This window comes from Mirounga angustirostris, unplaced genomic scaffold (assembly GCF_029215605.1).
Source record: "Mirounga angustirostris isolate CCGP_5_RB_7025 unplaced genomic scaffold, mMirAng1.0.hap1 SCAF_10, whole genome shotgun sequence".
Classification (NCBI taxonomy): domain Eukaryota; kingdom Metazoa; phylum Chordata; class Mammalia; order Carnivora; family Phocidae; genus Mirounga; species Mirounga angustirostris.
In genome coordinates this window covers 4,679,882-4,692,940 of record NW_026991718.1, presented here as the reverse complement: position 1 = coordinate 4,692,940, position 13,059 = coordinate 4,679,882, and the positions used below count along the sequence as shown (strand labels likewise).

The window sequence follows — 13,059 nt, the reverse complement described above, 5'->3', positions numbered from 1 at the left end:
AGATATTCTACCAATTTCATATTCTGGAAGAAATCTTTGTGGAACTTCTGACCTACTCTAATCTACAAGGATATATCTCTAAACCTATGACCCAGCTATCTTTGGGATCTCTTTACCAACATCCTGAAAATTTTCTTATCCCTCTTTTGTTAAATTCCTTATTTCCTTGACTGTGTTTCATCTTTTCCTGGTTTACTCCATCATTTTTGTAGTGCATCTTTTCTTATTTTACTGAGGATATTGATATATTGATAATATTCCCCCTTGACTTGATCCTTTTGTTCTCTGCTTTTTGTATTAGAGGGTTTCTTCAAATGTTTATGAGCCTATTATAGCTAGTCTTAAGAATGGAGACTAAAAAATTGAGTGAAAGCCTTCTACCCATGGAGAGTTTTGTTAGTTGTGCTGTGCATGATCTAGCTGGATTATTTTCTTAGCAAGCCTCCAGCATTATCGTCTTTAAATCTTTTCCCCCTGAGCTGATAGGATTTTCAAGAGAAATCTCTTTGAGTCATCTGTTTGGAGGGTGTAATCCTGGCTGTTTAGGAACTAGGTGGGTAGAAGGCCTGAGGGGTGTGTGGGGGTTGGGGGCTGTCTCAGTACTCAATATGTACACTTTCACTTAATCTTCCCGTTTTTAATAATACACCCTATTCTCAACTGTGTATATGATTGACATGCCCTATTCCAGAGACCCTTTGTTTTACTCTCTCCAGAGGAGAAACTTCTAATTTCCTGCCCAGATTAGGAAGTGGGGGGCAGGCATTTGCTGCACAGAGTTGGGGCAGGAGTCTGAGTATCTGACTGCGTCTCTCTCAATCAACTTTCGAGCAATCTCTCTTGTGTTAGACCTACTTTCACCCAATTTCCAGGATTTAACCAATTCTGGAGCTTTCTTTAGGGGTCCCCAGGGGAAGGTTACATTGGTTTATAGTTTTCCCTTCTGCTGGCTTTGAATCCAGCTTTCTCAACACTGCTAAGGCAGTAATCACCTGTACATATGCTTTCCAGCTTTTAAAATTTTATTGCTGTTGTCTCCTTCTCCATGTTGTTAGTTCTTGAGTTTATATCTATCTTAAAAATTCCTGTATAATTGTTGTAGTGGGACAGAGCAGAGGCTACTATGTGTTTTCAATCTGCCATCTTAACTGGAAACCTCTATATGTTGGAGAGCCTCTCTCTATTTTATATATATATATACATATATATATTAACATAATACTTTATTGAAATCTATATATATATGGATTGGTAGGCTCAGTAATTTGCATCTATAATAAGTTCTCAGGTGATGCTAATACACCTGTTATAGGGACTATACTTTGAGAACCACCAACTTAAGCATTGAGTGAATTGGTATGTAGTATTCCATTGTGTAGAGTTAATTAAATTTCTACTCCTGTCACTTTGGTTGTTTTAAATTTGTTTCATATTATAAACAGTACTGCCACAACATGTCTTGACCTTGAATCTTTGCATATTTTATTTACTTATTTAAAAGATTGTATTTTATTTATTTGTCGGAGAGAGAGAGCATAAGCAGGGGGAGCGGCAGGCAGAGGGAGAAGCAGGCTCCCTGCTGAGCAGAAAGCCCGATGTGGGACTCGATCCCAGGACTCTGGGATCATGATCTGAGCCGGAGGCAGATGCTTAACCGACTGAGCCACCCACACGGCCCTCTTTGCACATTTTAAAAATCTTTTCACTCTGGTGAAAATCTTGAACTGCTAGCCTCTTTGTCACCAAATATTTATTGGGTTCCTCCTTTGTGCTAGAGCCTGCTTGGGGCCCTGGGGACACAGTGATGAGCAAGGCTGTCTGCCTTCAAGGTGCTTAGATTGTTGTAGGAGGAGCTGGACAGTAAGTGCACACATTTATTAAAAAGTTCAGTTATTGATAAATGCTATGAAGAAAGGATTTATAGGATTTGGAAAGAGGGATTTTGAGAAATAATTTGGAGAGTTTTGTCCAAGAAAGCATGGAGTCTCTTGAGGTCATTCTTAGTCCTGCTTTCTACTTATCCTACTTCTGGCTTTAAATATCAGCTACATCCTGATGACTCAGAAATTTCTATCTCTAGGTTCTTTTCTGAACTACAGATTTTTTTTTTTTAACTACAGATTTTTATATTCAACTACCTACTTACCATTTCCATTTGTACAGTTAATAGGATCTTACATTTAACACATGCAATTCTAAAACCTTGATTTCTTTCATCAAACCTGCTCTTTTGCTATCTTCCGTGTCTCAGTAAATGGCATTTTCATTCTCCTGGTTGCTCAGGCCCAAACTCTCAGGATCACACTTGACTTCTCTTTTTCCCTCATATTTCACATTCAGTCCACCAGCAAATTCTTCTGACCCTGGCTTCAAAATATGTCCAGATTCCAGCCACTTCTCACCACCTGCACTGCCACCACTCCAGTCCAAGTGTTTGTCATTGCTGTCCTTAATGGTGGTGGTCTGTGTCCACTCTGGCCCTCCTATAGCTCCATTCTTCCTGTAGCAGCCAGAGAGAGCTTTTTAAAAATACAAATGAAATCAGGTTGTTCCTCTGTTTAAAACTCTCCAGAAACGTCTTATAATATCCAGAATAAAATCCAAAGTACAAAACGTGACCTACAAAGTCCTGTGTACTCTCCTAGCTAGTGTTTTGGAGAGCCTCTCAGACCTTTAAAGGGACATGTGGGTTGGGGCCTGCATCAAAGCAGTTACATACTTTTTGCTTTGCTTTGTAATTGTTTATTCTTGTATTTATTTGAAAAATTGTTCCTATTCACTATAAGAAATTCAAGCAGGTCACATCCCTCTTTAGAATCTCAGCCCATCCCACTCCCATAAAGAACCAACGAGTACCTTTTTGGTCAATTTCCTCTAAGCCGTCATTGCACTTTATTGCCATATTGTTCTTTTAAAGATTGTATCAATTATAACTTGATTTTAAGATATTGAAAATGCTTCTTTGGATTCTTCTTGTTGTTTTTCTTCTTTTGTTGTCCAAATAGTTACCTGCACTTAAAAAAAAAAAATCTTCATTATCCCCTAAGAAACAGCATCCATCCGTTCTGGATCTCTCGACGGAGTCGAATATTCACTACGAAAGGAGAAGGGAATCGTGAAGATGACGGTGCCAAGGACACTTGCTTTCTGCCATCTGTCATTACTGTGGCAGAGAGAAACAATTACTCTTTCAGATCTTTTGAGGTAAGCTCGACCTCTCGTATACTGATGTCTTTGCTGATTATCTGTGTGAACTAGGGGACAAACTTTGGATATCTTGAATTTTACAAGGAGACTTAAATTGAGGGAGAGACAGGAAAGATTGGGTAGCCTGAGTTCTAGTTCTGAAATGTAATCTTCTTCTGGCTGGTAACTCATCTCCTTGGTTTCCTTATTCATATAGTGCAAAAATGGTATTTACCTTACACGGGGTGTTGGAAAATTAATTGTCTAACGTGAGTAAAATGCTCTAAAGATGAAAAGTGACACTGAAGTACCTTAGTGGTAGTATTAAGTGTTTTGCATTTCTAAGAGAGAATATGAACAGATGACCTTCATATTGGCAAATGGTTATTAGTAGCTCCACAGTAACTTACATTGGTGTCGGTAAGAGCTAGAATATAGGTTCTCTGTGTTTATAAGATAAGCTGAAAACAGAACTATTAGAACCTCTTAGTAGATGGTCAGTATTTATGTTTTTTCAAGATAATTTACAGTGTTTTATAGTTAATGAGTTAATTAGGGCACTGTGTATAAGACTTTCTCATTAAATAGAAGATGTGCCAAAATCATTAGTGTGTTCATATTTCCCTTGCTTTATATGTATTCTAAATAATAACATTTGGGTTTAGTCAGTGTGTGGAGTGATTTTAAGAGCACAGATTTGGAACCGGACTTCTGGATTTGAATCCTAGCTGTGCCACTTATATGTGACCTTGAGTAAATTATTTAATTTCTCTTTGCCTCTGTTTCATCCTTGGTGAAATGGAGCTGATAATAACATCTACCTCACAGAGTTGTAACTACTTCCAGTAATTACTACTGCATGAAAAGCACTCAGGACAGTGCCTAGCACATAATAAGAACTCAATGCTAGTTATTATTGTTTTGTTTTCTTCATCATCATCATCATCAGTACTAGGCCCTTTGATTAAATAAAATGCCTCCAGTAAATGATGATAGTGCCTTTGAATTTGGCCACATCAACCAAATAACAAGGCTTTTCTCAGAGGTGATTAATTCTGCATGCAGATAGTCCATGATTCAGTGAATTTTACTGTTAAGTTAAAAACCTCACCTTGCTCTATATGCCTTCATTGGGTGATCTCATCTTCTCCCAAGGCTTTAATTACCATCTATATGATGATGACGACGCCCAAATTTATTTCTGCAGCCCAGACTTGTCTAGTGAGGGTCAGACTCATATAGTCATACATACAACTGCCTGTTTGTTGGACACTACTTGGGTGTCTTTATGATATCTCAAAATCAGCATGATGAAAAGAAGTCCATCTTTCATCATCTTTCTCCTTAATCCAGCTCCTTCAGTGTTTTCTTTCCTCTGTAAATATCACACACTCCATTTCTTCCTATCCAGAAACTTAAGATTCATCCTTGACTCTTTCCTCTCTCTAGAGCTACAGTCAGTCATTACATCCTGTCAATTATACTTCCAAAACAACCCTTGAAACCATTTTTCTCCCCATTCCCTCTATATCTTCACTTGGATTACTTAGCAACCTCCTAAGTGGGCCCTGTGCCTACAGTCTTGTGCCTCTCCTATCCATTTTCCTTTCCATAGCACAGGAATCTTACAGAAACAACAATCAAATCATGTCACTAGAGCTGGGTAGAGGGGCCGTCCAACTACCCAGGGCAATCTGTAAGGGAGTAACGAGACTCCTAGAAACCTAACAAGATGGAGAAAATAATGTTCACCTGTAATTCTTCCTAGGGAGAATATGAGATGTGGTTGGAAGGATGGGGGTAAAATCCTACACATTTGTCTTTCTCTCTCTCCCTTTCTGTTCCACCTTCTTCCTCTTTCCTCCCCTCCCTTAAAGGAGAATTCTGAAGTGCCTTCAAGGAGATTGGATCTAATTAGCTGGAGGGCTTTTATTTTGCTCTGTGGGATACACATTTGGGAACTGAGCCTAAGTGCTTGGAGCAACAGGAAAGGGGACTGTTACCACTGATCCACTTTATTTTTCTCAGAGACGGAGCTCTAAGTCACAGGTTCTCAAAGTGTGGTTCCCTGACCAGCAGCATCAGCATCACCTAGGAATTTATGAGTATGTAAATTCTAACCAGATTCTAACCCATTCTAACCTGAATCAAAAACTTGGGGGTAGGGCCTGGTAACTCTGTTTTAATAAGCCATCCAGGGGATTCTTATGGATGCTAATGTTTGAGAACTACCACCAAACTGGGAAAAAGTATTTTAAAAACATTGGTGTGAAGGAAATACATTATTAGTCTGGCCCCAGTACCCCTATATCTTATACTCATCCTGCATGTCATTCCCCGGGTTAAATCCTTTAGCAGTACCCATAGTCCTTAGGATAAATTCATAACTCAAAGTAGCCTTTAATTAACCCTGTCTGGGGAACTAAGTGGCTCAGTTGGTTGAGCATCCGGCTCTTGATTTCGGCTCATGTCATGATCTCAGGGTCATGGGATTGAGCCCTGTGTCAGGTCTGTGCTCAGTGGAGAGTCTGCTTGGGATTCTCTCTCTCCCTTTGCCCTTCCTCCTGCTTGATCACTCTCTTTCTCAAATAAATTTTTTTTTTAAGATTTTATTTACTTGAGAGAGAGAGAGAGCACAAGCAGGGGGAGAGGCAGAGGGAGAGGGAGAAGCAGGCTCCCCGCTGAGCAGGGAGACCGATGTGGGGCTTGATCCCAGGACCCTGGGATCGTGACTTGAGCTGAAGGCAGACACTTAACCGACTGAGCCACCCAGATGCCCCTCAAATAAATAAATCTTTAAAAGAATAAAAATAACCCTGTCTACCTAGTGATAACAACAATAATAAATAAGAATAGTCAATGTGTATTCATTCCACAAATATTTATTGAATACCGACTAGATGCAGGTATTTTTCTAGAGTCTAGACCCTTGAATCACAGTTGTGAACCATAGAGAACAAGTTCCTGCTCTCGTAAAGTTCAAGACTAAAGGAGGAAACAGACAAGCATTTCAATAAATAATGATTAAAGAGTGAAGTGCTATGCAGAAGATTGGCATCAAGTGATGGCTCTTTTAGACTGGTCATTAGGAAAGGCCTCACTGAGAAGCTCTCTGAATGGAAGTAGAGCTGGCAGGTGAGTGTCAGCAGTACTAGGGCTCCAGGTAGAAAGAGGCTGCTAGTGTCAAGCCCTCAAGCTAGAGCAAGTTCTGTGATCAAGGAGCAGAGGAGGCTCGTGCAATAGGAGTAAGAATTTGAAGGAGCAGTAGGAGGGTGAGGACAGAGAGATAATAAGCAGGGGCCAGGTACAGGTCTTTGTGAGCCAGGCTAGTTTGGGTTTTTTTTTTTTAATTGAGGTACAATTCATATATGGTAAAATTCACCCTTTTAAATGTGCAATTTAGTGGTTTTCAGGATATTTACAAGGTTGTGCAACCATCACCTCTATTTTCAGAGCATAATCATCACTCCAGAAGGAAACCCCTAATATGCCTTAAGAATTTGGCTTTTGAGTGTGATAGTAAGCCTATTTTCAGAGCATAATCATCACTCCAGAAGGAAACCCCTAATATTCATTAGGAATTTGGCTTTTGAGTGTGATAGTAAGCCCCTGGAAGATTTTAGCAGGGAAGACATTCTCTGACCATTCAATCAGCTATAAGGAAAATGGATTCTAGGGAGGCAAGGGTGAAAGCAGAGAGACCAGGTAGTCTTTTGCTATATTTCTGGCAAGAGATAGTGGCTTGGAGTAGGATGGTGGCAATTGAAATGGAACAAGGTGAATGGGCTCTGGGTGTGTTTGCAGGTAGACACGACCTAACTCCAGTGCAGTACTTCTTAAATTATCTGTGATAAGAACCAATTTGTTAAATTTCCAATCTATCACAGATTGAAACTTCTGAAAAATACAACAAAATTATAAATAGAGACTGTTTTCAAGGGACATGGCCAGGCAAGGCATATGGGATGCTTTTAGTCTATGGCAAATCCTCTGTCAACTTGCTGGACTGATTCAGAGACTCATCTGACAATACTTAACAAAATGAAATCGATTATTTAGAGCTTTGATTCAATAGCTATCTTTTGGAAGAGTATATATTTTTCTAAAAGGAAATTTTTTAAAAACCCACCAAACTTGAAAAGAGATTACGAGCAGCACTATTATAAATGGTAAAAATTGTTAAAACCCCAGATGGCCAAGACCTGCTCTGCTTTCCCTGGCCAGGTTTCTCATTCCTTCCTCTGCTCCTACAGCACTGTGCGTGTCTCTGTGGGGCACTGTCTTTACTGACGCATCCACTGCCCGTCTGCCGGTCCTGCCAGGGCCGTGGTGGGGCTTTTCATGTTTTATTATAAGACTCTGAACTAACCCTCACACAGGGCTGGCATATGTGTATTATCATATGGGGGCAATGACTATGTAAATTATGAATATATTAACATCATAGAACACTACATAGTTATGAAATGATAAGCATGCGATACATAGTGTATATGAAATAATATTAAACCAAGAATGTAGTTCTAAAATAATATGAATACTGATTACGATGCACACATACTTTTACGTAAATGAAAGAAATGAATAAAAATCTAAATGAGGATGGTTTTCCCTATAGCGCTGTTCTAAAGAAGCCTGCTTTATTGTTAAACTTCATACAACACCCTTTTTACATATAATTTACTTTAATTCTCAACTTTCAGTAAACTAAAAGAAATCATATTTTTAATTTGAAATTAAAGGTCGTTCACACACACAAAGCTAGAAGCTAGATGTCAGTTTAGCTGTAAGAACAACAAAGATTTTAATGCAAAACATTTGTATACTAAATTATTCCCGTCTTTATCTTATTTTCCTTAACTATTTTCATATTTTAAAAATCTAATAGATAGGGGTCCCTCAGTGGCTCAGCTGGTTGTGTCTGCCTTCTGCTCAGGTCATGATCCTGGAGTCCTGAGATTGAGTCCCACGCCGGGCTCTCTGCTCATTGAGGAGCCTGCTTCTTCCTCTCCCTCTGTTCCTCCCCCCTGCTCGTGCTCTCTTTCTCTCTCTCTGTCAAATAAATAAATAAAATCTTTTTTAAAAAATCTAATAGAGATATATATATATGGCCTAGGTTGCAATACCCCCATTCCTCACTCCATGTTCTTCCCTGCTTTATTGTTCTCCTTACCATCTTTACCCACTTAACATACGATAGATTTCATTCATTTGTTTTGTTTGTCATCTCTTTTCATGAGAACATAAAACTCCTTGGGAACAAGAATATTTTCCTATTTTGTTCATTGCTGTTTGCCCACAGCCTCAAATAGTGCTGCGTTTTAGTACTTGATAAATTTCTGTGACTTAATGAATGAATTATAAATAAATATATATGTGTATTTATTTATATATATATACTATTTTCTCCAAACTCAATTTACTCAAAATATTTGATCAGCTGCTATGTACTGGACGTTGGGATGGAGTGGTAAGCAGATGGGCAAGGTCCCTTCCCTGAATTATCTCTAGGGGCAGGCATCTCCTGTGCACTCTCGGAGGGACTGAGGACAGGCAGGTAGACAAGGGAGGTGTTCTAAAAAGGAAAATGGACCCAGGGAGGTCTCCTCGAGAGAGTGATTTAGAAGAAGAGTAGATGCTCATCATGTGAGGGGAGCTAGGGATAGAAGGATGCTGTGTCTGCAAGCCTGGTAGTGAATTGGCAAATAAGACACATACTTCATAGAAATATTTCATCTAGTTAGTCAGAAACTTAAGGTATCATTAGATAATTGGCTACACATGGGTGTAGAGAATAACTGATCTTTCCAGATTTACCCTCCTTAAAAACACGTGGGAGATGCAACGTGCTCAACTGCTTCTCACCTGGTCTTTGAAACACATCTTCAGCTCGTTTGTCCCACTTCGCTAAATCCGTACATATCTCTTATTTCTTTTTGAAAATACAGATTCGTTGAAGAGGGCCATATTCCTTACTTAAATGCTTTTCAGCATTTTCCAGAAGAGATGAAATTATATGGGCGTGACAAAGGAATCTTTGCTATAGAGGCAAGTTACTTTTCTTTTTTACTTTGTAGTCCCTAATAAGATGCAAACGTGGTATGGTGATTTGTATTCCTTTCCTGACTTATTATTTGGTGTTGGGGGTTTTTAAAAATGGCATCTAGTTTTTGTTCTGCCCGTATGTAGAACATTAGTCATAATTTAATGAGTAATGGGATTATTATTTTTTATTTTCCTCGTGTGGTCTCTTCTAATCCTTTAGGTTCTCCTGAACCTACAGCTATGGTGTGAGGTGTGTCCACTGTCAATAGATGTTTGGTTGGGACTAAACTTTAGAAGTTTTCTATAGAGGGCACCTGGGTGGCTCAGTTGGTTGGGCGACTGCCTTTGGCTCAGGTCATGATCCTGGAGTCCCGGGATCGAGTCCCGCATCGGGCTCCCTGCTCAGCGGGGAGTCTGCTTCTCCTTCTGACCCTCCCCCCTCTCATGTGCTCTCTCTTTCTCATTCTCTCTCTCTCAAATAAATAAATAAAATCTTAAAAAAAAAAAAAAAGAAGAAGTTTTCTATAGAGACCTTTAGGGAATTTCAAATTTTTAAAAAATGTTTTTTGTTATTTGCATACTATATTGCTTTTGAGAAAAGAGAAGAAAGTTATTCTCTTGTTTCCGAGGTGCTATTTTAAGTCCTTTGCTTCTTGGTCTTTTCTAGATCTGTTTTCAGATGTCTCCAGTGGGAGGGCTTCTGTCCTTTAATTATGAGTCCTTATCACTATGTGTAATACTCAAAGATTATCTTCTCTTTGTTCTTCATCAGGTTTTCAGTATGCTAAATAGTAACATTAAATATTATCCCGTTTGCCCACTTAAGGAATTATTTTTATAGGCCCTCCTAACCTTCACAGCCTTAAATTATTTGTGGTTTGATTCAAGAGACATTTGTGACCCCTACCAAACCCCTGCATAAGCGTGGTTCACTGTCATCCCAGTTGTACGTATGAGCAGACACCTCAGGGAGACAGAATGAATGCCAAGGCCATACGGTCGGTGACCACAGACTTGGAGCCTTTTATTCCTTGTATCATCTTTGGCTCTGTCTACCTGCCATTCTGCCCTCCTTTTTACGCTAGTTCTTCTAAACGCTTAAGTCGGTGCTGTGAAAATATATTTTTGAAGCATTGAGCCAGAAGTGATGGATGATTGGCAATGCAGATAAACAAGCTTGCAACATTCCATAACCTTTTACATCTGCACTGAATTTAGAGTATTGGCCTCTATGAATGATTTGTAGGGAATATTAGATTTTTAAACCAGAAATGGCTCTACTTTCAGAACATCTCGTGCAGGAGCCGTTCCTGTGGGTTTAGAGAGAGGAAGCAAGTTTGGAGGCGGGTCCCCAGGGCTGCTTCCACGTCGTCACCATTTACCACACAGCCAGGAGAGCTGACGGGACAGCTCCACGTGCGCTTGCACTCGGGCTGCACAGGGAAGGGGGGTGTCGCTGCAGCTACCACTTAACCTGGAAAAAACAAAGAAGAAATAATAATAATAATAATAATAATAGTGGTAGTGCTTATTCTGTACCAGGCCCTGTTTTACATATTTTATAAACTCTTTTTATTATTCATATCATCCCTATGAAGTATGTATTATTATTATTTTTTAAGATTTTATTTATTTATTTGAGAGAGAGACAGATGGTGACAGAGATAGCAAGAGAGCACAAGGGGGGGGGGAGAGGGAGAGGGAGAGGGAGAATCAGGCTCCCCACGGAGCAGAGAGCCCAACGCGGGGCTCGATCCCAGGACTCTGGGATCATGACTTGAACTGAAGGCAGACGCTTAACCGACTGAGCCACCCAGGCGCCCCCGTATTATTATTATGCTTATACTACAGATGATGAAACTGAGACACAGAGAGATTAGGTAACTTGCCCGGTATCCTCACTCTGAACGTAGTCCAGCATGGCCGAGGCAGCCTTAGTTTGGAGGGAGACAAAAAAAGTGGAACCATACCAAGCAGTAAGGGTGGGGTGAGGGGTGGGGCAGGGACAACAGGGGCAGGAAGTGGAAGTAAGTTATTGAGGCAATAAAGAAGCTCCGGACTTGGTCGGGGAGTCACGCCTGGGTGGCTCGGTCAGCTAAGCTTCCGACTCTTGATCTTAGCTCAGCTCTTGATCTCAGGGTCGTGAGTTCGATCCCCTCATTGGGCTCCGGACTGGTTACCAAAACCAAGAGGTGGCCCTGTGATAGACATGGCAACCAGAACTGGAAGGCAGGGGATAGGATCCAGCTGGAGGATGGTCCAGGCTAGAAGTGACAGTGTGGGTACATGTGTCCTGGCACGAAGCACAGGCTAGGTAGCCGGAAGAGTCTTCCTGAAAGATGGGTCTTTATGAAAATTTTCTTAGCTTAGGCAGGTTGTGATTATTTTTAATTTTAATTTTTAAAAATTTTAAATTTGAGTAGTTGACAGACAATGTTACATTAGTTTCAGGTGTACAACAGAGTGATTCAGCGTGTCTGTCCGTTTGCGCTGTGCTCGCCACCCGTGTAGCTGCCGTCTGTCACCATACAGTGCTATTACAGTATCACTGACTAGAGTCCCGAGGCTGTACATCTTACTCCGGTGACTTAGTCGTTCCGTAACTGGAGGGTTGCAATGATTTATTTAAAGGACTAGGGACACAGAGGACACATCCTGTTTTTCTAGTCAGCACTCCAGACCCCAGCTAATTTTTCAGAGATGTGGTTGGAATAGCTGAACTTGAGTAAAGTCGGAGATATTTACAAAGTACAAGGTGCCCCTACCACCTCCGGAGCCCTGTTTGCCTCTAGGAAAAGAAAAACACAAGTTTTTAGTTTCAGAACTAGGCTGCATTCAAGGTTGATTAGTTTTTCATCTTTTTATTTTTATTTATTTAATTTTTTTTTTTAAAGATTTTTATTTATTTGACAGAGACACAGCGAGAGAGGGAACACAAGCAGGGGGAGTGGGAGAGGGAGAGAAGCAGGCTTCCCGCCAAGCAGTGAGCCGGACGCGGGGCCCGATCCCAGGACCCTGGGATCATGACCTGAGCCGAAGGCAGACGCCTAACGACTGAGCCACCCAGGCGCCCCAGTTTTTCATCTTTTTAAATAGCATCCTGTGCTCAATGAGACACATATGGATTTCCTGGGTAGGCCTCGGACAATACAGATGCTACCCTGAAACTGTCGTGTAGAAGGGGTTTTTGCTTAATAATTGGTTTGAACATCCGTATAATTCACTAATTAGCAGTATCAAATTTAGCTGCTAAAAAATTGTTCATGGCTAGACATTTAGTTCAATAATTCTTGGTGTGTGTCTTTACAGTTAAGTATTTCTAGAGGGACCAGTGGAACTCAGTTATCATTTTTGCATTAATCTCTCCAGTGTCTTTTTTTTTTTTTTTTTTAAAGATTTTATTTATTTATTTGAGAGAGAGAACACATGAGAGGGGATAGGGTCGGAGGGCAAAGCAGACTCCCTGCCGAGCAGGGAGCCCGATGCGGGACTCGATCCCGGGACTCCAGGATCATGACCTGAGCCGAAGGCAGTCGCTTAACCAACTGAGCCACCCAGGCGCCCCTCTCCAGTGTCTTGGCTAACAAAAAATTCTCTGTCTTTCCTCTTCCCTCCCTTATCCTCCCCCGTCCTTCTTACCCTCTCCTCCCACCACCCCTTCCTTCTCTTCTCTCTTAGCTTCTAGTCTGGTCTGTATCTTACATTCTAACTGCCTGGGCTTTAGCCTGATTTCTCAGAACCATTCATGACTCAAGTTATATTGATCATTTTTGCTTGGTTTAGGTTATTTGTACTTTTTGCTGGTGACTAAACTTACTTATATTTAAC

General features: G+C 40.6%; 1 protein-coding gene across 3 annotated transcripts in view; it reads left to right on the top strand.

Annotated features, from left to right (window-relative positions):
• The window catches only part of TAF1B (TATA-box binding protein associated factor, RNA polymerase I subunit B), a 68,364-nt gene that overhangs the window by 20,625 nt on the left and 34,680 nt on the right, over window positions 1–13,059 (top strand). For 2 of the 3 annotated variants that reach the window (XM_045884066.2, XM_064571823.1), the window contains 2 exons: window positions 3,048–3,204; window positions 9,135–9,234. In XM_045884066.2, the coding sequence (XP_045740022.1) occupies window positions 3,048–3,204; window positions 9,135–9,234 (257 nt within the window). Of the gene's footprint in view, window positions 1–3,005; window positions 3,205–9,134; window positions 9,235–13,059 lie in introns of all 3 variants that reach the window. The other variant, XM_064571824.1, reaches the window with a different exon arrangement.